We start from the raw sequence: 21,253 nt of genomic DNA, 5'->3' as shown, positions 1-21,253 counted from the left end.
CATGAGCTCGCGAATATATTCGTTTGTAGGTTTATGAGCCAAAAAACGAGTCTTAAATAGAGAAAAAAAAATGAGCGCTAAAACGAGCAAAAAAACGAGTTCTAAAATGAATATTAAAACGAGCCAAAAAAACGAGCTCTAAAATGAGTCCGAAAATCGGCCCGAGCTCGCTTAACGAATGAGGCTCGTTAACTATGATAATCGAACTAATAACGAGCCGAACTCGAATTGTTCGCGAGCTTGATAATTCTAAAACGAGTCGAGCTTGAACCTTATAATAAAAGTTCGATTCGAACTCGAGCTCAAATATAATTTAAACGAGCCAAGTTTAAATCTAATACTGTTCGATTCGATTCGATTCGATTCGTTTACATCCCTATAGTGTCGTACCTCGAGCTCTTCGTCGGTGCCACGGCCATGTCGGCCCTCGAAATCTGGGCTTGACAAGGGTCGAGAAAAGCGGTATTTCCACGTGCACGCGTGTCCATTCGGCTTTAGTAGTTTTTCGATATTCAGATTCAACCTTGTAGACATTACCTCGATCTCTACGAGAAAAGCTTGCTGCTCGCTCACAATTTTTTTATATGATTTACTCTCTTATCAAACACTAAAAAATTTAAAAGCTTTTTTTATATATAAAAGAACAAACTCAGGCAAGATATAACAAAATTTAAGCGAATGAAATTTGCACAATCATCGAGAAAACAGGAAAACGAATTTCCCAAAGATCAACAAATCCTTCTATCCTGTTGAAGTTGTACAAGTCTTCGTCTTCGCCTAGATGTTCCATTTCCCAATCTTGATGCGGAGCTTTACTTTGCAGTCTCCGCCCGTAGACACCGCCGCCGCAGTCGCCTTCCCCCTTGAAACGGCGGCGTTGATCCCCTCGCACAGCACTTTGATCCCAATCTTCTTGGTTTTTAGATTCCCGATCTTGACCCCGGATTTGGTGCGCATCTCCACGTCCACCATTAAACTAGTGCTCTTCCTCAGATCGGCGGCCTCCGCCGCCTCCAGCTGCTGCCTGCCGCTCGCGGCAGTTGCGGAGAGTATCTTCGTGCTCCGCGCCTCCTGGACGAACCCTTCGAACGAGCCGTCGCCTACGTCGACGCCGCTGCCGGAGGCGGCGACGACGGAGAAGGAGATGGGGTCGTAGAGGAAGACGAGCTTCTTGTTGGGGTTGCGGACGGTGACATTGACGTCGATCCGGGAGGCGATCAGCTGTCCCGCGGCGGAGATGTTGAGGGCGGCGACGCGAAGGGAGGCGATGGAGAAGGCGGGGCGGTGGGGGCGATAGACCGCGTAGAAGATGCCGACTACGGTGGCGGCGAGGAGGATGAGGAGAGCGAGCAGAGTGACGGAGCAGAGGCAGCAGGAGCGGCAGACGCCTCGGCGGGAGGCGGAGGAGGTGGATTTGCCGGCGGCTTCGATTTGGGATTTCGTGGGCGGGAGGGAGGTAGATCGCGGCGGCGGTGGGCGCGGGTTGGGCTTGGACCATGGGTTGACAGCTGGATCCGCCATTGCTCCTCCAACTTCCTGGAGATAATTCGGAGAGGTTCTGCCTATTTATTTGTGCGCGCGCGCGAAAAAGAGCGGGTGAGGAAGAAGGTGATGACAACAACTCGTCAACTGATTGATGGAAAGATCGCGCCCACTCGACAAACCACTGGCGCAAGTTTAAATTACGCTAAGAAATTGAGGAAAATATTGAATGAAGTATTTTAATATTCTAAATAATTATAAAATTTTCTAGATGATTGATTATTTATTCATCTTAAATGGAGTACAAGTAAGATGGAAAGAAAAAACTGCCGAAAACGATTGGCTACGTTATCCAACAACCAGTCCCAATCATAATCCATTTGATTTCTTAAACTCGAAGTGAATACCTCAAGTTTCATGTTACTTGAGTGGGATGTTGCAACTGATCAATTAGACCACCCATTTTTTTTTATTGCATCTATAATTTGTTTTTAGAAAAAAAATCCAGTTTATCCATTCACCAACCAATTTGTTCAAATTGTTTAAAGGCTTTGCATTACAATACAACTCCGTTGAACAATACAACAAGATGCCTAAGATGTACGAATACGAACAAATCTACGTGCACTACGTATTCTTGTTCCCTCTTCTAAGAATATTATTACTCACGAAACAAGAACATCCTTTGAAAATTGGGCAAAGCCGAAAGAAAACCCATGTTAAATTGTTGTTTAGCTAGGTAAAGCTAACCACTAAACTGTTACAATTCCTAACAACTTTATTTCCTGATGCTATGCCAATGCCATTAAGCAGCAGCCACCTTCGTTCCTTCTACGAAGAAAATTGCAGTTTCAGGCACCTGCAGATGGCGAGAAAAGGTATTAATGTTTGAAGTTTGGAAGAGAAAAAAGTAGTAGAGACACATGTGATGATATGGAATTGAATGCAGTTTGATTTTGCTAGGGAACAGATAGACTTCACATGAATTGATACATATGCCTGAGTTAGAAGCCAAGATAGGACTGGAGCTTAAGCAACAGCCAGAGCAAAAAGTGTGTTTAAGAACTGGATTATATGAATATATGAACTTGGAACATTAAGAAAATTCATAAAGAAAAAAATATATCCAAAGACATTGATATTCGCATGTGGTAAAAATTAAAACTCTCCGTGGAGCCAACAATGAAAAAGTACTTAACAAGAAATATTACATTTTGCCAAGTTTCTGTAATGAACTCGACCATATCATATGCAATGTCCCCTTGCACATCAATCTGTTCTTTCTCAGTTGGACCCTGAATCAGTAAATAGGCATAAGTATTAGAAAAAGAAAAATTAATTCTCATATCTGTTAGGACCAAAAGTAGCTAGAGGGGGGGGGTGAATAGCTTGTCGCGTTCGCTCGGTGCGCTTCGTTGCTTGGCGTTGCTTGTTTCTTCTTGGATGTGCAGCGGAAAGTACAGAAACAAACACAAAACGCTAACACTAGGATTTTACTTGGTATCCACCTCACAAGAGGTGACTAATCCAAGGATCCACACAAACGCACACACCCTCCACTATGAATAACACTCCTTTATGGTAACTACCAAAGGCGGAGAAGCCCTACAACACTCTCAATACAAGAAGAAGAAAGGGAAATACAAGTTAAGCAAAAGCTTACAAGATGTGCAGTAAAAACCCTAACCCTAACTTCTTCCTCTTGCAATAGATCCGCCTCTTGACTTGGAAAGCCTCCAAGAACCTTCAAGAACTGGCGATCACGTGCTTGTAGAGAGCTGTGGAGGAGCTGGAATGAATCTGAGAAGAGCTCGTGAAGAGATGCCGAAGACCACGCTCGCCTGCGGCTTTAAACACGACGCAACGGTCGGATCCCGATCGATTCGAATGTTCCGAATCGATCGGGGAGGCTTTGGATCGATCGGTGGATCGACTCTGTGCTCAGGAAACGCGCCTGGATCGATCCACGGATCGATCCAGCGCTTATCGCGCGAAGCAGCATCGTCCCGATCGATTGGCTAATCGATCGGGACCTCTGGATCGATCCACGGATCGATCCAGAAGCTTTCTGTTCGCTGGGAAGAATCTGGATCGATCCACTGATCGATCCACATCCTGGATCGATCCACGGATCGATCCAGAACTTGGTTTTTGCCCAAAACCAAGTCCCAAACCTCCCTAACCAACATCCGGTCAACCTTGACCTGTTGGTACATCATGCCTCGCATCTGGTCACTCCCTTGACCTGCCAGGACTCCCCACCAAGTGTCCGGTCAATCCCTTTGACCCACTTGGACTTTTACTCGTCGTGCCAAGTATCCGGTCACTCCATTGACCTACTTGGATTTCCTTCCTTGCCAAGTATCCGGTCACTCCCTTTGACCTACTTGGACTTCCCAACACCAGATGTCCGATCATCCTTGATCCATCTGGATTTCCTTCCTTGCCTGGCTTCACTCACCAGGACTTTCACCTAGCTTCACTTACTAGGGTTTTCCATCTGCCTAGCTTCACTCACTAGGACTTTCACCTGGCTTCACTCACCAGGATTTCCTTCTGCCTAGCTTCACTCACTAGGACTTTCACCTGGCTTCACTCACCAGGATTTCCATCTGCCTAGCTTCACTCACTAGGACTTTCACCTGGCTTCACTCACCAGGATTTCCTTCTGCCTAGCTTCACTCACTAGGACTTTCACCTGGCTTCACTCACCAGGATTTCCTTCTGCCTAGCTTCACTCACTAGGACTTCCTTCTGCCTAACTTGCCAGTTAGGACTTCCCAGTCAAGTATCCAGTCAACCTTGACCTACTTGACTCTTCTTCAATCAATATCTTATTGTCAAACATCTAAACCCTAACCAAGACTCAGCTTGGTTAACCAGGTCACCCTTGACCTGAGGGATATTGCACCAACAATCTCCCCCTTTTTGATGTTTGACAATACCACAATAACACTTACAATCCCACATGTAAGTTAGGCTAATCCTATAGCCTCCTTCTTCATGCCTAACACTTACAATCCCACATGTAAGTTAGGCTAATCCTATAGCCTCCTTCTTCATGCCACTAGGTAATGAACCCATAAATTAAGCTTTTCATTATCCCCCTAAGAGGGCAAACTCCCTCTAGGTAATGAAAACCTAACTTACTTCCTTTCATTCTCCCCCTATTGGCACACATCAACCCACTACAAAAAAACATCAACCCGTCTTTGGACACACATCAACCTATGCTCCAATTTTGGGCACACTTCAACAACTCCATTTGTTGAAGACTCTCCCCCTGATCACAATTTCACTCATCGTGATCACAATTTCACTCATGTGATCAACTCAATATTGAAGGTCCCATAACCTTCATTATCCTTAACTTCTCACTCAATGTTGACAAATACCCAACCTTGAGCATTTTCAACCACTTGAGTTGCCACTTGAAATGATGAGGATATCCACTCCCCATTTACCCCCATTTCAAGTTTAAATGCTCAACCTTGAGCAAGTTCACAACAGAAGGTTAACCACCTTCCAAGGTTCATGAAAAATAATTTTCATGTCTTTAAAGAGTCCCTCCCCCTAAAGACATGGTGGTAACTTCTGTCATTGCACCAACAATGACTTGGAATCCCTAAACCTTTAGGAAACCCAGATTTAGAAGTTTTGAGGTTCAAATGTTCAAAATTTGAAACAAACCTCAACCTAAACTTCAATGAAGTCTTCCTTTACCATTCCATCCTTGTTTTCAACACGAAAACACCCTTTTATGTATACAAATGTATTTTAAGGGTTTGGAATGGTTACCTAGACTAAAATAGGTTCAAAGTGCTGAAATCAGGTTTCCCAACCAAAATCAACAACTTGGATCGATTGGAGTTGGGTTCCAATCGATTGAACCTTTCCGAATCGATCCACCGATCGATTCAGACTACTGGATCGATCGGCTGATCGATCCGAGATCTTCGCGGTATGCCTTCAATCGATCCATGGATCGATTCAGCACTCCAATCGATCCATGGATCGATCGAGACTCGATAGTTGCTGAAATTCCATTTCAGTCAACTTGAAACCCCTAGAAAATTCTACAAAATCCAAAATTATGAAATTTCGTGTAGACATTGTTTAGGCATATATTATCAAGGAAAAATAGTTTTCTATGAAAATACATCATATTTTCAAAGATTGACACAAACTTGAAAACTTGCAAAAACTTTAGTGTTTTCTTCAAGTTTGTGTCTAACTATTCAATGGTGATTACTATCAAAAGATAGCTTTCACCAAGGTTTTCCAAAAACATTTTAAAAACATTTTCAAAACCAATATCCCATCATGTTCCTTGGGCATAATGCACATGACTTGTACATTAGCTTTCCCAATGATGGGAAAACACATAACTATGTGTTTTGATGAACCTAAAACTCAAAAGAATGCACTAAATCAACATTTTGAGTTTTGTTCATCTTCCTAACATCTCACTTGTATCTAATGTGCACTAAAACACATACAAGTCATCTTATAGTCCTTGTGAGATGTAAGATTTTGGTTTTGCCCTATTCTAGGGATCATGCATATCTATCTAGGCATTTTAGATATATACTAGACATCCACCAAGGATGTCACTTGTTAATAATTGTTGTTAAATGCCTTTTGTCCTTAATTACAAGGAATTGAACTAATGCATGATAATGTTATGGCATACATCAAAAGGAAATAACTTTCAAAAGAAACTATCCTATAACTACATGATGTATGAATGTCATGACATGGTATTTTTGTATTTTTCATAATAAGTCATGAATGCAAAAATAGACATGATGTCATGGCATATGATGGGCAAACAATCATGGCAAGATTTAGCATAAATAAAGTATACCTAGATTAACTATCTAAGTATCCTTAAAACCTTAGCTAAACTTACAACTTAAACCTAGATTGCCCTAAAGTGCTTCAAGAAACTGTCAAAGCCTAAATTGGCATTTCTAATTCCCTTGATTAATTTATGCCAGTCGAAATTAAGCATATTCCTCAAATGTTGGCATATTTCATTTTTCCACAAGAGTAGCACTTTAAAGTTAAGGCCCGGATTGCCTTAAATTTCCTAAGAACATACCAAAATCCCAACTTGGTAGCTCTTATGAATTTCCCAATATGTGCCTTTTAAGATTAAAATCAAATTTTCACCACTAGGCACATTTTACTCTTTCAAGGAGTAAATAATAGTTCCATTTCATTTTCAAAGGTTAACAAAAACCTTGAAAATGCTCCTTGAGTGTCAATTTCCTCAAAGTTGGGTTAACTACCCTTCTAATTGGAGTTGACACTCTCTAACCCATTTATGGGGTAGAGAAGATACTCCTAGGAACCCAACACCTATTGGTGCTCCTTGGATGCTCTAGGTACTCACTAGGGATAACTTCCCTAGATACCTTCCTAGTGACCTTGTTGGGCTTCTTAGAAGCCTTGGTCACATTTTCTAGGTCAACCCTAGGGATAGCCTCCCTTGTGACCTTGTTAGTGACTTTCTTAGACTTCTTAGAAGTCTTAGTCACTTGGTTGCAAAAATACTCTTAGGGATGACTTCCTAGTATTCTTGACTTGACCACTAAACCTAGGGTTTGTTCCATAACTATATGGAACCCTATGATAACTAGGCACATCCTTCTTAGCCTTTGGTTTGTATCCCAAACCTCTATGGCTATTTGATGGCTTTGACTTTCCTAGCCCTAGGTTTTGCTCATTTTGCCCTTTTAGGATATTTTCCATCCTTTTTAGGGTCTTTTCCATTTTATCAAGTCTTGATCTCAAGACTTGATTTTCTATCATTAAATCCTTAGAATTTGGTTTTTCATTAAGTCCATGAGCATTTTGGTTTCTAGGCTTGTATCTAAAATCCTTAGAGTTATTGCCTAGACTTTTACCTACATTCCTAACCCTAGGAGTGATAGTCTTAGCATGTAGGGCCACATGCTTTTCCTTAAAGCCCTCATGCTTTCTATTCTTATGGTAAATTGCATTAAAATGATAAAAATTAGAACTATCATGCTTTTTACCATTTTGCAAAGGAATAGGCTCAATGAAAGTTACCTTCCTTTTTACCTTGGAGGCTCCCCCTTGACTAGTGCCTCCTTGAGCCTTGACCTTCTTCTTCCCCTTGGGGCATTGACTACGATAATGCCCCTTTTTATTGCAAGAGAAGCATATAATATGCTCCTTGCTCTTCTTTGTGTTGGGGATGGTCTCCTTGGGCTTCACCTTGCCCTTTTGTGCCACTTGGCCCTTCTTCTTGGCTAATTTAGGGCACTTGCTCTTGTAGTGCCCATGTTCCCTACATTCAAAGCATATAATATGACTTTTATTATTAATTGAAATATTTATACCTTTGCTTGTAGGGGTGGCATCTTTTCCTTTGGATCCGGAGGTAGAGACTTCCTCTTGATCGGACCTTGATTCTCCTCCATTTGATTTTTCTTGACTTGTGGAGGTAGAATCTTCTTCCTCCTCTTCATCTCTTGACCCGGATGTAGAAGCTTCTCCTTCTTCTTGATCCGGCGTCACCAAGGATTGCTCCCCCTCAATCCTAGAGGTGGAGGCTTCATCATCTTGAATATGAAACAAGGAATATGCTCCCTCCTTGTTCCCTTCGTTGCATTCCCTTGAGGATGAAGCTTCTTGGATTTCCTCTTCTTCGGAGGTTGAGCATCTCTCAACCTCGGAATCCTCCTCTTGGTCTTGCTCCAAAGAGTCTCCCTCTCTGGATTCTTCTTGATCTCGTACAGTGGAGGGGATCTCTTCATGAAGCTTGGCCAATTTGCTCCAAAGCTCCTTGGCATCTTCGAATTCTCCAACTTGAGCCAAGATGTGGCTAGGCAATAAGTTGACCAAAAGCTTGGTCACTTTGTCATTTGCCTCGCCCCTTTGAATTTGCTCCGAGCTCCATCTGCTTTTCTTTAGAAGCTTGCCCTTGGAGTTCGTTGGAGCTTTGAAGCCTTCCATTAGAGCAAACCATTGCTCTATCTCCATCATAAGAAAGTTTTCAATTCTTGATCTCCAAGAATCAAAACTTGTGGAAGTGTATGGTGGAGCCACCCTTGTGTCAAATCCAAGTCCATCTTGGAATTGCATCTTGAAGTTGAGCTTGATGAAGTCTTGAACTTGAAGAATTTGCTCCAACTTCTTCACCCTCTAGCTTTACTTGATATGCTTGACCCTTCCGGCGATGATTCCGGTGAAGAGCGGCCTTGCTCTGATACCACTTGTTAGGACCAAAAGTAGCTAGAGGGGGCGTTCGCTCGGTGCGCTTCGTTGCTTGGCGTTGCTTGTTTCTTCTTGGATGTGCAGCGGAAAGTACAGAAACAAACACAAAACGCTAACACTAGGATTTTACTTGGTATCCACCTCACAAGAGGTGACTAATCCAAGGATCCACACAAACGCACACACCCTCCACTATGAATAACACTCCTTTATGGTAACTACCAAAGGCGGAGAAGCCCTACAACACTCTCAATACAAGAAGAAGAAAGGGAAATACAAGTTAAGCAAAAGCTTACAAGATGTGCAGTAAAAACCCTAACCCTAACTTCTTCCTCTTGCAATAGATCCGCCTCTTGACTTGGAAAGCCTCCAAGAACCTTCAAGAACCGCGATCACGTGCTTGTAGAGAGCTGGAGAAGCTGAATGAATCGAGAAGAGCTCGTGAAGAGATGCCGAAGACCACGCTCGCGCCTTTAACGACGCCATCGGTCGGATCCCGATCGATTCGAATGTTCGAATCGATCGGGAGGCTGGATCGATCGGTGGATCGATTCGGGAGCGCCCGTGCTCAGAAGCGCGCTGGATCGATCCACGGATCGATCCGGCCATTCTCTGCAAGATCGATCGGCTAATCGATCGGGACCTCTGGATCGATCCACGGATCGATCCGAGCTTCTGATTGGAAGAATCGGATCGATCCACCGATCGATCCATCCTGGATCGATCCACGGATCGATCCAGACTGGATTTTGCCCAAACCAAGTCCCAAACCTCCTAACCAACATCCGGTCAACCTCGACTGTTGGTACATCATGCCTCGACCGGTCACTCCCTTGACCGCCAGACTCCCCACCAAGTGTCCGGTCAATCCCTTTGACCCACTTGGACTTTTACTCGTCGTGCCAAGTATCCGGTCACTCCATTGACCTACTTGGACTTCCTTCCTTGCCAAGTATCCGGTCACTCCCTTTGACCTACTTGGACTTCCCAACACCAGATGTCCGATCATCCTTGATCCATCTGGATTTCCTTCCTTGCCTGGCTTCACTCACCAGGACTTTCACCTAGCTTCACTTACTAGGGTTTTCCATCTGCCTAGCTTCACTCACTAGGACTTTCACCTGGCTTCACTCACCAGGATTTCCTTCTGCCTAGCTTCACTCACTAGGACTTTCACCTGGCTTCACTCACCAGGATTTCCATCTGCCTAGCTTCACTCACTAGGACTTTCACCTGGCTTCACTCACCAGGATTTCCTTCTGCCTAGCTTCACTCACTAGGACTTTCACCTGGCTTCACTCACCAGGATTTCCTTCTGCCTAGCTTCACTCACTAGGACTTCCTTCTGCCTAACTTGCCAGTTAGGACTTCCCAGTCAAGTATCCAGTCAACCTTGACCTACTTGACTCTTCTTCAATCAATATCTTATTGTCAAACATCTAAACCCTAACCAAGACTCAGCTTGGTTAACCAGGTCACCCTTGACCTGAGGGATATTGCACCAACAATATCCACCAAATAGGTCTAGACCCTTCACAACAGAAACACATTTTCGCTTATTGCGAACAATCTTTTCAATGACAATTTCTTGCTTCTCCTAAATGGAAGAAGCTAACTATGATTAACATATTCTTGCATAAGATGTCAATAGTAGAGTTTAAAGAAAATAAAGACAGAAAGAAAACATCTACTTCCATCAAAATCTCTAAAATGCTTTAAAGATATCTAGAATAACCTTTATCATGTCCACTAATGACCACGATATTTATGAAGGTCTAATCATGCTTACTTGATAAGAGGATCAACATTAATATTTATGAAAACTATTTTCATCAATTTTCCTTTTGATTTGCAGCTTCATGTCACTAAAACTCAGAAAATTAGACAATTAGTTAAATATTTAGATTGATCCACGATAACAGTAAACCCTTAGGATGCGTTTGGTTCAAGTTATCATGTATAACCTTGGTTATGTGATTATCAGGTAATCACATAATCAAAGTTATGGGGAATAAAATATAACCAAATGTTGTTTGGTTCAACTTAGGTAAGCAACAAAAACTTGTTTGTTTGAAGGTTTTAATGAATATCCTAGTTTAATAGTTTACTCTATTACACTCAGTTACAAAACTAACTATGCATAACATTATTATTATTATTATTTATTTTTTTATGTTTTTTTACTTTTCTTTTTCATGTATATTTTTTTACTTTTTTATGTGTTTTTTTATTTTTTAATGTTTTTATATTTTTATATTATTTATATTCATATTTTTTTTACATTTTTTTAATTTTAATATTTATTTATTTATTTTATTTTTAAAATTTTTATTTTTTATTTTTTAAAAAAATTAAAAATTTTAAATATTTTTATAATTTTTAAATTTTTTATTTTTTAATTTTAAAATTTATATTTTTTAAAAATTTTTTAAATTATTTATTTTAAAAAAAATTAAAATTTTAAATTTTAAATTTTTTTAAACATTTTTTAATTATTTTTTTTTACATTTTTAAATATAATTTTTTTACATTTTTTCTCTTTTTTTCATGTTTTTTCTTATCGGAGGGTATTTTTGGTAAAAAAATTCGTTAATCCCGGAATCAAGAAAAACCTTAGTTTTGTGAGGTTTTCCGATTCCGGGCTGCATGACCCTTTTGCTGACGTGTCGGGCATGGAACATTACTCGGGAATCATCGAATACCTAAACCAAACAAGATTTTTGTTGATAACCTTGGATGAATAACCAAGGTTATCAAGAATAACCCCGAACCAAACGTACCCTTAAGGTCATCCACTAACTTCATTTGCTATTACAGTGATATTGGACAAAAAAATCTGATATTAAAGTGAAGCACAATCCATCCCAAAATGTTAATCACTTAGGAGGACATCTCGATAGATGCACATCATGGACCTAATACTGCAGGCTATGGGCATGGAGTACTCTAGTTCAAGATTCACAATTATGATTATGACAAACTGTGCATCAATAATATGGTGAAAACACAAAGTGGGATTGCTTTAAACTAGTCTCAAATACATTAAACATGTTCATGGTAGATATAGCTTATCATTGGGCAAGAGTCACCCCTCGAGCCAACATAGTTCACTAGACGACATTATGCATGCAATCTTAAAAGAGGTTAACTTTACAACAATTTGATGGATCACAACTTAAATTTGCTAGACCAATCCGATAAGCATTTTGGTTGTAGCCAATCAAAGATTCTGAAAGATAAACACAACCAATTCTAACCCTAGTAGATCTTGCATACAGAAACAAAGTGATTTCATATCAGACCTTTTGATTTTTTTGTAATGTTGATTGATAAATCAACGGTCAGTGTTACGTAATAAGCCATCGTCAATTTTCAGAATAACTAGTGTCCATTTTCAACGAAACGGATCGAAACGAAGAACGGAACAAGAAGAATCATCTTTGAAGTACCTGAAGGAACCACACTCGCATCGCTCCCTCCAGCGTCAGAAGAAGACGACACAGCCACCGACTGCAGCTTCTGAGCGGCCTTGTCAGTATCCGACTCCTCTAAGAACCACATTTTAGGATTAGTGAAGGATTGGAAGGTAGATCGGGGTATAGTTTTGGGGCGTGAACGCGGGGCCAGGGATTGCACTTCACAAAGTCAGGACCGTACTCGCAGTACTCAGAGGGAAGGCAGCAGACGCCGCAATAGAGGACGCGCACCGGCTGCCGCTGGTCCGCCATCGTCGTCGACGGCAAGGTGAATTTTTGCGGAAGAGAGAGAAAATATTATATTAGGGCTGGTAATGGACCCAGTAGAGTCCGATTAAATTAAATTAATCTCTGAATCCGGTCCGGCCCAAATACTTCCTTTTCCTCTTCCTCTTCCTCCGTCTCCTGAATTTTATCGAACAGATTTTCCGCATCTTGTGAAATGGGGATTTGCAGAGGGCGGAAGCGGCCTCCTCTATTGTTACTCCTCGTCCTCTTCCTCTCCCTCCCTCTATTTCTTTCAGGTACCAATTTTAACTCACCCTCCTTCAATCTCTCGTTTTCTGAGACTTGTTATTATGGTGTTTGGTTTGTAGTGTCAAGGCTTTATCAGAATCCCCCAATCCAAGTAGAGTTAGAGAGAAGTCGCCCTAAGAAATCAGATCACCTTATACTCGGACCGGCAGCCGGACAAGGGTTGCCTAACCGTCTTCAATGTCAAGGTATACTGCTTTTCCTCTCTTCGGGCAAATTTTTTAAGGTTTCCATCGGCGACGGTGGCTGTGCTAGATGTAGTTTAATATCGTCCTGTTGTGGTTTTTTATTTTTTTGAATTTTCTCCATTTGTGTATGATTGCCTCAAAGACAATGCCGGACAGCTATTTTTATTGATAATATACATGGGAATGTAAGCTTTGAACTTAGGGTTAACTCTAAAGCAGTTCTCGTAATTGTTGATAATCCGTGATTATTGGTTTCAGTGACCAGTGTTCTTTCCCTTAGTAATACAAACTTGAGTTTGCCCACTGTTTGTGTACGGATTTGATTTTTTCCCCCCTTTTTCTTTCTTTGTTTTTCCCTTAGAGAAATATTCTAAACTTATTAAGAAGCGAGATCCATGTTGCTATGCTTCTTAACCAGTTAGTGTATATAATTGTTTCATCAGCTGCTTCTATATGACTATCATTTTTAGATTATAGCATTGTACAGATTGTAAATAGTTGGTTCTTTGTTTTGATTGTTTGTTCTGATGTTTTTGACATGAATTCTGAATCTTGAGCTTCAAAATTTTAATTTTCTTGCATTGTTGTCCTATTTTCATACACTTGTACACATTTTTTCTCTTTTCACAATAAATGAAATTGCCATGTATGTGCCACTAGCTGACATATGGATACTTGTGATTGAGTTTCTGATTGCTTGTGCTTTGTGTGATGTTGCAACTAGAAAGGATACAACCAATTATGTCACATTTGAATCTTTGTTCATCATGTGTCTCTTGCGCAGGTCTTAAAGCTATCAATAAGCTTCATTCTTTAAAATCAGATCAAGACATTCAGATTGGGGATAAGGTTTCTTTTGTAATCGTTTACACAATTTACAACAATTCTTATGGATCACACTCTGCAAGGATGGATGACAAATTATCCGATATTGCAACTGTTGGGAGCAATTTCTACAATAAATTTGAAAGATCTATGGCCATTCTTAATGTGTTCATTGACTTCATACAGGTAATTTACATCTGTAGAACACAAGTTTACCACCCTTATCCAACTATTTTGTAGTTAGGTATGGCACCACATCATGTATTTTCGTAACATCATCTTTTGTTACTTTAAGTCACGTTGTCTACACCCAAGGACAAGTTTGTAAAGGAAGCTTTTATTAATGAAATTCTTTAAGGTGAAGCATGTAATACCACTGTTGAAGTATCTTACTATCTGGTTTTGTTTGTCATATGGGGCATAAATGAGTTATATTTTGATACTATATGGTTTCCTAACGTTCATGAATTCAATCATTAAAGTTCTTTTCTGTCCATAGTTGAAGGGCTCTACTATTTTTTAGAAGTACTACATTCTTGAAACAAAAAGTTGGAACTTATCCAAGCTGATATCTTTATTGTTTCTTCAATTTTACATTCATTTAGTTGCTCTAAAAGGCAGTTTGTATGTTTGGTGTTTTGTTAACTTGTTTTTCTTATACATAGAAATCTGCAGGTGTCAATGCCAAATAGCAATGTGATTCTACTGACTGATCCTTCTTCCAAATTCACGATGAGAAGAAGTCAAGCAACAACACTAGCAATTCCTGGAGATTATTCACGAGGGAATTTGATGCTGCAGAGAATCAAATCATACATTGTAAGATCCACCATCAATCAATATTTGCATTTCTTGATTTCATCTTTTTTGGTTCAGTATTTTCAAGGACGAATGTATTCATCTATTGTTCTTTCTTGAGCTTAAGTGCTTTTTCATTTAGTTTAGCAGATCAAAAAGATTGTGATGTTTGGTTACTCTGAAACATTTTTTTTTGTTAGGATAGCTGTATCAAAATCTTTTTTTTATTACCAACCATTCTTCTTGTCTAAGAATTACTCTGTAGCCTATAATGGTTATTTATCTTTCACATTACCTATTATTCTTTGGTGGCTATTATCCCCTTAGGCTTTTTGATATTGATAAACTCACAATTTTTTATTATTTTTCATAAGTACTACTAAAATTTTGTCATTTAGGTAGATGGATGTGTGGAGCCTGGAGAGGCTTTTGTAGGCAATTGGGAGCTGACCAGTTTTTGTTCTAGTGCTTGTTTTCTCCTTTTGAAGATCGAGGTGCTAAAGTGGATCCCACTAGTATAAAGTTTTATTCGAAATAGTGAGTGTGTGTATTACCAATAGTGATGTACTAATGTAAGGAGAGTATATGCGCATGTTTTTAGGTCACAGCTCTAGTATATGTCAGTAAAAAAATTGAAGGTGGAAACTTCAGATTTTAGAATGGATAATTTTACCTATTTACATCAATATACTATTTACGCGATTAACAAATTCCAACCATACATTGACAACAAAGATTCCATTACAAGGCAGTGAATCAAAAAGTTTTTATTAAAATCTTTTGATTTTATTCTGCATGTATACCAGAAAAATTAAGGGCACACAGTACACGTGAAATGGAGTGTTTATTGATGGCTGTGAGTGAAGAATCTCATGGTGGTTGTGCAGAAACTAATTATTTTGTGCATATGAGAGAGAAAATATCTAAATTGTGTCAGTGCTGGATTAGCCCCTAAATTATTCTTTGTTGTTTATCTAAGCATTCTGATGAAAGCTAATGTGAGAACTGTAAACAGAAAGAGGATCTGAGGATTAGTATTGGGATATATCAGATGCATGAAGATAGCAACACTATAGTGGTAGAATAATGTTAACTTTCTTATTAACAACCAAAAGGAATCATCCCCGAATAAAGAGAAAGAAATTAATTAGTTCAAAGGGGCTGTGTTTCCATCTATCTATCTATCTATATATATATATATATATGTTGAACAGGACTGCTAAATAATGAATCATTTTCCGAACTATTCTGGGAGGCCTTTATCACATAGTGTTGAGATATATCAGGACTTGAAATATGTTTTAATCACTTCTCAATTCTTTGATACTAGTGTTGTGAAGTTCTTGACACCAAATTTATAGCTATGTAATTTCTATATTAGTTTAATGTCATGTAGTCAAATATCTTATGCAGAACATGACTCTGGATTGTTGAATTAATGTAGGCATTTCTTGAAACACAAATTCAAGAACACCCCAAGAGTTCAAAGTCTTCTAGTCACTACATTTTCACTGACTCTGATATTGCTGTGGTAGATGATCTGAGGCATATATTTCATAAATATCCTGACTTTCATGTCGGTCTCACTTTCCGGAACAACAAAAATCAGCCATTAAACTCAGGATTCATTGCAGTTAGGGGCACCCCAGATGGATTACACAAGTTAGTTAAAGTTATTATTTTAGGACTATGATGACCTTCTTGTCATTACAACTAAGTTTGGCAATGTTTCCGCTGCAGAGCAAAATTCTTTTTGGAAGAAGTCGCGAACACATACAGCTCAAAATTTATGCAGGCATCACGCATGCTTGGTGATCAGTTAGCTCTCGCATGGGTTGTTAAATCTCATCTTCTATCTTCTGTAAAGAAGTTCAACAGACATGAAGCCTTTTCTGGCGAGCTTAATGGTGTCTCAGTCCTCTTTTTGCCTTGTGCTGTTTATAACTGGACCCCTCCTGAAGGCGCTGGCCAGTTTCATGGCATGCCTTTGGATGTACAGGTAATGTCTCATCATTATCGAGTTGTAGTTGTTGACAATTTGTTTTTACAACAGCTAAAGTTTCTGCACGAGATGTTCTTGTTATCAAGTTATTTTCTTTGAGCTTCAACTTACATGCTCGATTACTAGCCATACCAATTCATCAGCATGAGTTTGGCTTTCAGGTTGTCCATTTCAAGGGTTCCAGGAAACGATTGATGTTGGAGGCTTGGAACTTTTATAATTCAACCTCCAATCTTCCCAGCATGCTCTGCCTTATCTTGAAGAGTGGGAGGACAAAATACGACTTCTGAAATCGCATCGGCTTCAGTAACCACTGTTGTATGCTAAAGTCTAGTGTTGTTAAAATCTCATTCTTTTTCATACTTGTCTAATTCATTATGATTGGGAGAGCTCGTTTCATCTCTTGTATGTGCATTTTTCTGCCATGGTAGTTGTTTCAAGTGAAATTGAGCTAGTTTTACTTATTGTTAGATAACACCAATTCAGTGCCTTTGCAACAATTACCGATAGATAATTCTTGGTTCGATAATTAGGCTCCTTTCTAACAAACATGTTAACTGTTCATGCTTTGGCAATGAAGTGAAAACTCTGATTCCAATTTATGAATGACAGCGTCATAAAAACATACTGATACTGACGCACTGTCAGGGAGGAGGTGAGGGAAGGGGAAGAGAAATTTGAAATTTTATTTGGGAGCTTTGGAATGGAAGGGTAAGTAAGGGTTTTTTTTATTAAGAATTTCTTATACCTTAATTTGGAGTGGAAGGAAGGGTAAGAGGAATTTAAAAAATTTATGTTTTAATTTTATTCTTATTTTATTATATTAATTTAAAATTTATTGTTTTAGATATTCTTTACGTCGTGATGAAAAATATTTGCACTGCTCGACTCACATCGTCTGACGTTTGCACTTCGTTGACGCTGATGTCGACTTTGACGTTGATTTTGATGTTGACGTCGATTTTGATGCTGACACCGACTTCGACGATTTTAACAAATAAGTTATAAATACTTGAATGCGTAAGTTTTAACCAATAAATATATGTAAGATGCACTAGGTTCTTGAATGCATAAATTTTAGTGAGGATAATTTAGTAACTTGATATATTTAACCTTTATTACACTCACTTTCTTCCCAAACACGGTAATACATATTGTATTAATAAACCTTTCCTTTGGGATATCAATTTCATCTGAATAATCCAATGGAGAAGGATATGGAGAGAATTTTTATACCCGATTATAGTAAATGGGTATTCGGATATGGGTATAGAGGCAAATGCGATGAAATCCTACTCATACCCTATATATATATGTCTCATTTTTTATTAGGAAAGAAAAAAATATTAACTTTCCGTCTTTAAAAAAAAGACTTAGTTTGTCTCTATATCCAGTCATCAACACGTATCTGATTTTCTTTTCCACGAGAAATGTTCAACGCTAGACGAGGAAGAGCTGACAAATACATTGAAATAATTTTTTTTTTTAAAAAATGAGAATGGTATGGAATAATAGGATGATGGGTAGGATATTGATATCCGAAACTCCGATAGTATGAGCATGAGTATGAAAATTAAATACCGGATGAGTATAAGAATTAGTATAAATATAGATATAATAAATAAAAATAAATACGAAGGATATAAAATTCTATCTAAACCTTACTCATTACCATCCCTACCTTTTCTCCCTTTTAAATAACAAAAATATAAATATTTTACTTTTTCTCCCTTCCCTTTCCACTAATGAATCTTTCCTTACCCATCCAAACACACACAGGACGGTTCGGGTCTCCATTAGACACGCGATTAATACTAACTAAATTGCACGGTTTTTATTTAATTACCTGTCGCACGTCCTCTGCCAAGTAAGGATCTTAATTAGTTCTCGCCCGCACCGCCGCACGTCCTTCCATGGATATAACAACCAACCATCGCTCTTCGACGCCGTCGAAATCGCGATTGAAATGAGAACGGAGGATGCGGCGGCGTCGGTGGCCCACGCGGTAGCGGTCGTGATAGCGCTCCTGATGGTGACCGTCGCGTTGGATTGCCTCGTGACGTCGGCGTATCTCAGCGCCGATGGCAGGTCGTCGCTGCACGTCGTCCCACTCACTCACGACGCCGTCGAGAATCATCCGGTAGTCGTGCTGGGGCTGCCCTGCTTCGTGCTCGCCGTCGCTTGCTTCCTCAAGGACCGTCGAAAATAGTCGACGACGCGTGGAGTTAAAACTAATCATCAATAGACGAAGGGAAAAAAAAACATCGAAGGAAAGGAGACGATTGAATGCATGTAATCTTGGAGACATCAATTATTATAGTTCTTCGTTTTATAGGATTCTGCAATGGTTTTTCGAAGAGGAGGGGGGTTTTGTGGAGTTGCAGATCCAGATGATAGAATTGATCGCTGTGTACATCGTGAACTATAAACATTATATATTTTTGGCCATCTTTCCTATAGTTCAAGTTATGGCTTGTTTATGCATCATTTTGATGTTGTCAACATATCATCCAAAAGTTGTCAATATTGATCAGAGATGATTTTCCGAACAAAAAATTAATCCTATGAATCTAGATTTATTCTGAATTATATGAAATAAATTACTTTTGTTTTTTCTTCTTTCTGTTTTTTTTTTGTATTATCTTACTAAAGAAAATAAACATTTCACAGTATAATCCTATGGTGAGTGTTATATTTAGATTTTGGTAAATAGTGTTAGAGATTTAGTAAATAGCGTTTGAATACATTTCATTTTTTTTTATTCGTGATCCTAACAATATCTAGGTGCACGTTGAAATTACTTTCAGTCGTTTTCAGTCATTTAATTTTAAAAATTATACCTGTAAAGAGATACACTTGAGAATTCAGAGATGTCCACGTTTGAAGAGCTTAAGTATTTGTTAATAAACTGTTTAGGGAGTATGCTCATTAATAACATTGAGTCTACTGGAAAGCCTCAAGAATAGTGAGAAGTTAACCATTAAGGTGATTTAGCCGTCAAAAGTTATGAGAAAATGACAATTATGCTTTATTTACTTAGAGTCGCAGGTGAAGAAGAGAGAAGAATTCATAGTGGAAACATATCCCTAGAAAAGGGGAACAAAAAGAAGTAGGATAACAAGTAAACAAAGAGAAGGAACGATAAGCAGCGACGACTAACCACGGTGAGGTCGTGATTCATAGGCACCTTAGTGGTGACCTCGCGACCAGGCCGCAAGGCTATAACTCATGACAAGGTTGCAAGGTCGAACATCACCCCCAACCTTACAAGGCCTGACCTTGACTGCGACCTCGCTAAGGGGATCGCATCTACCATGCTCACTCAATACAACATTGAGGAAGTCCAAGACCACTGCAACTATGTCTGTACTGTCTTTAATCTTCGTTCTTGCCCAGCAACGGTACTTGTTCTTTCTTGATTTGTTCTTGGTTTCAGTTTCGTAACAAGAGATCGTCACCCTCTACAGTCATTGCTACTAGCTAGATTACACTGCCAGGGGCTTCATCTCCTCCGACGAGTTCCTCTCCATTCCCAATTCTCCCTCAATCCCCTCTCCCAAGTTCGTCACTTTCATCGTTTTCTTACTCTTTGGATTTCTCCACCGTTTATTCTTGCAATTTAATCTTTTTTTTTTCTCCATTTTTCTTGCGTAGAGGCTCCTTAAGATGATTGATGGGTTGAATTTCAAGGACTTCGCCACCTTCTTGTCGGCGTTTAGACCGCAAGCCGAGGTCACGAGGCCGGACCTCCATTCCTATTGTGATTGCTAGCGGCGAGGGAGGGGAGAAGGAGAGGAGCGGGAGGGAAGTAGAAGAGGACGTGGTGACGACCAGGTAGACTTCGGGATGAGGAAGATTGTTCGGTGTTGCAGGCGGAGTGCTCCAATGAGGAGTCCAAGGAGGAGAAGGCAAGTGAGATTATGAGATTGCACGCTTCTCGCTTGCTTCCGTCCGCTCGCTTCCTTCCGATTTTGAGGGGATGAAAAATAGAGGCAAAAGTAATTAACTGATGAATTGGAGATCTATCGGCCCATTATTTTTTTACAGGTGAACAGAAGGAAAGATCTCAAATCTAGCACAATCAGTCCTTTTCTTCATCCACACTTCCAAGTAAACTAGCCATTAAGGTCAGGAAGTACATGTTGAACAAACCATTTTTTCTTGGATTTGGCTCCCCAGCCTCATGGCCACTGCTTAGATCATAGTCGATAAGTCGACCGACCCTAGAGTCGGTCGGATCTTCAAGAACTCAGCTCCTCATTTTTCATGGCACGACTCCCAGTCTACTCCTAGTTGGCCTCGACATCGGTCAAATCCCCAAGGCGCAACCCCTTACTTCTTATGAGCACAACTCCCAGTCTACTGCAGGTCGGCATTGGCGCTGCTCAGACCCCCAAAACACAACCCTTCACTTCTCATGGGCACGACTTTCAGTCTACTCTCAATCAGCTCTAGCACTGATTGAACCACCAGGACTCATTTCTTCACTTCTCATGGACACAGCTCCAAGTCTACTCCAGGTCGGCCCCGGCATAGGTCGGTCCCGGCGCCGGTCGGACCCCCAGGACTTAGCTCATCACTTCTCATGGGCATGACTTCCAGCCTACTTCCGGTCGACCCTAGCGTCGGCCGGAACCTCAGGGCTTAGACCATCACTTCTCATGGGCATGATTCCTAGTTTACTCCTGGTCGACCCCAAC

The 21,253-nt window shown here is 39.9% G+C and overlaps 3 protein-coding genes across 3 annotated transcripts; 1 reads left to right on the top strand and 2 right to left on the bottom strand.

The window, feature by feature from the left end:
• Nucleotides 1–659: 659 nt before the first annotated feature.
• Nucleotides 660–1,552, bottom strand: LOC122006585 (NDR1/HIN1-like protein 3). The gene has a single exon (XM_042562177.1). It carries the CDS (start codon nt 1,519–1,521, stop codon nt 778–780), a length of 744 nt encoding a protein of 247 aa, XP_042418111.1. The 5' UTR covers nt 1,522–1,552; the 3' UTR covers nt 660–777.
• A 735-nt stretch (nt 1,553–2,287) lies between these two features.
• Nucleotides 2,288–12,458, bottom strand: LOC122043079 (density-regulated protein-like). Its single transcript, XM_042603539.1, has 5 exons — nt 12,383–12,458; nt 12,180–12,278; nt 11,880–11,959; nt 2,694–2,777; nt 2,288–2,341 (listed from the first exon to the last, which is right to left on the bottom strand). Exons 1-5 carry the CDS (start codon nt 12,456–12,458, stop codon nt 2,288–2,290), a joined length of 393 nt encoding a protein of 130 aa, XP_042459473.1.
• LOC121983096 lies at nt 12,376–17,017 on the top strand. The gene is made up of 7 exons (XM_042536074.1): nt 12,376–12,730; nt 12,803–12,928; nt 13,713–13,939; nt 14,429–14,572; nt 15,996–16,213; nt 16,292–16,550; nt 16,715–17,017. The coding sequence occupies exons 1-7, from the start codon at nt 12,649–12,651 to the stop codon at nt 16,841–16,843; spliced, it is 1,185 nt and encodes a 394-aa protein (XP_042392008.1). The 5' UTR covers nt 12,376–12,648; the 3' UTR covers nt 16,844–17,017.
• The last annotated feature ends 4,236 nt before the right edge of the window (nt 17,018–21,253 follow it).

The sequence above is a fragment of the Zingiber officinale genome, chromosome 1B (assembly GCF_018446385.1).
Source record: "Zingiber officinale cultivar Zhangliang chromosome 1B, Zo_v1.1, whole genome shotgun sequence".
Lineage (NCBI taxonomy): Eukaryota > Viridiplantae > Streptophyta > Magnoliopsida > Zingiberales > Zingiberaceae > Zingiber > Zingiber officinale.
Note: the sequence above shows the minus strand (reverse complement) of the source record. Positions and strands in the feature narration are given on the sequence as shown.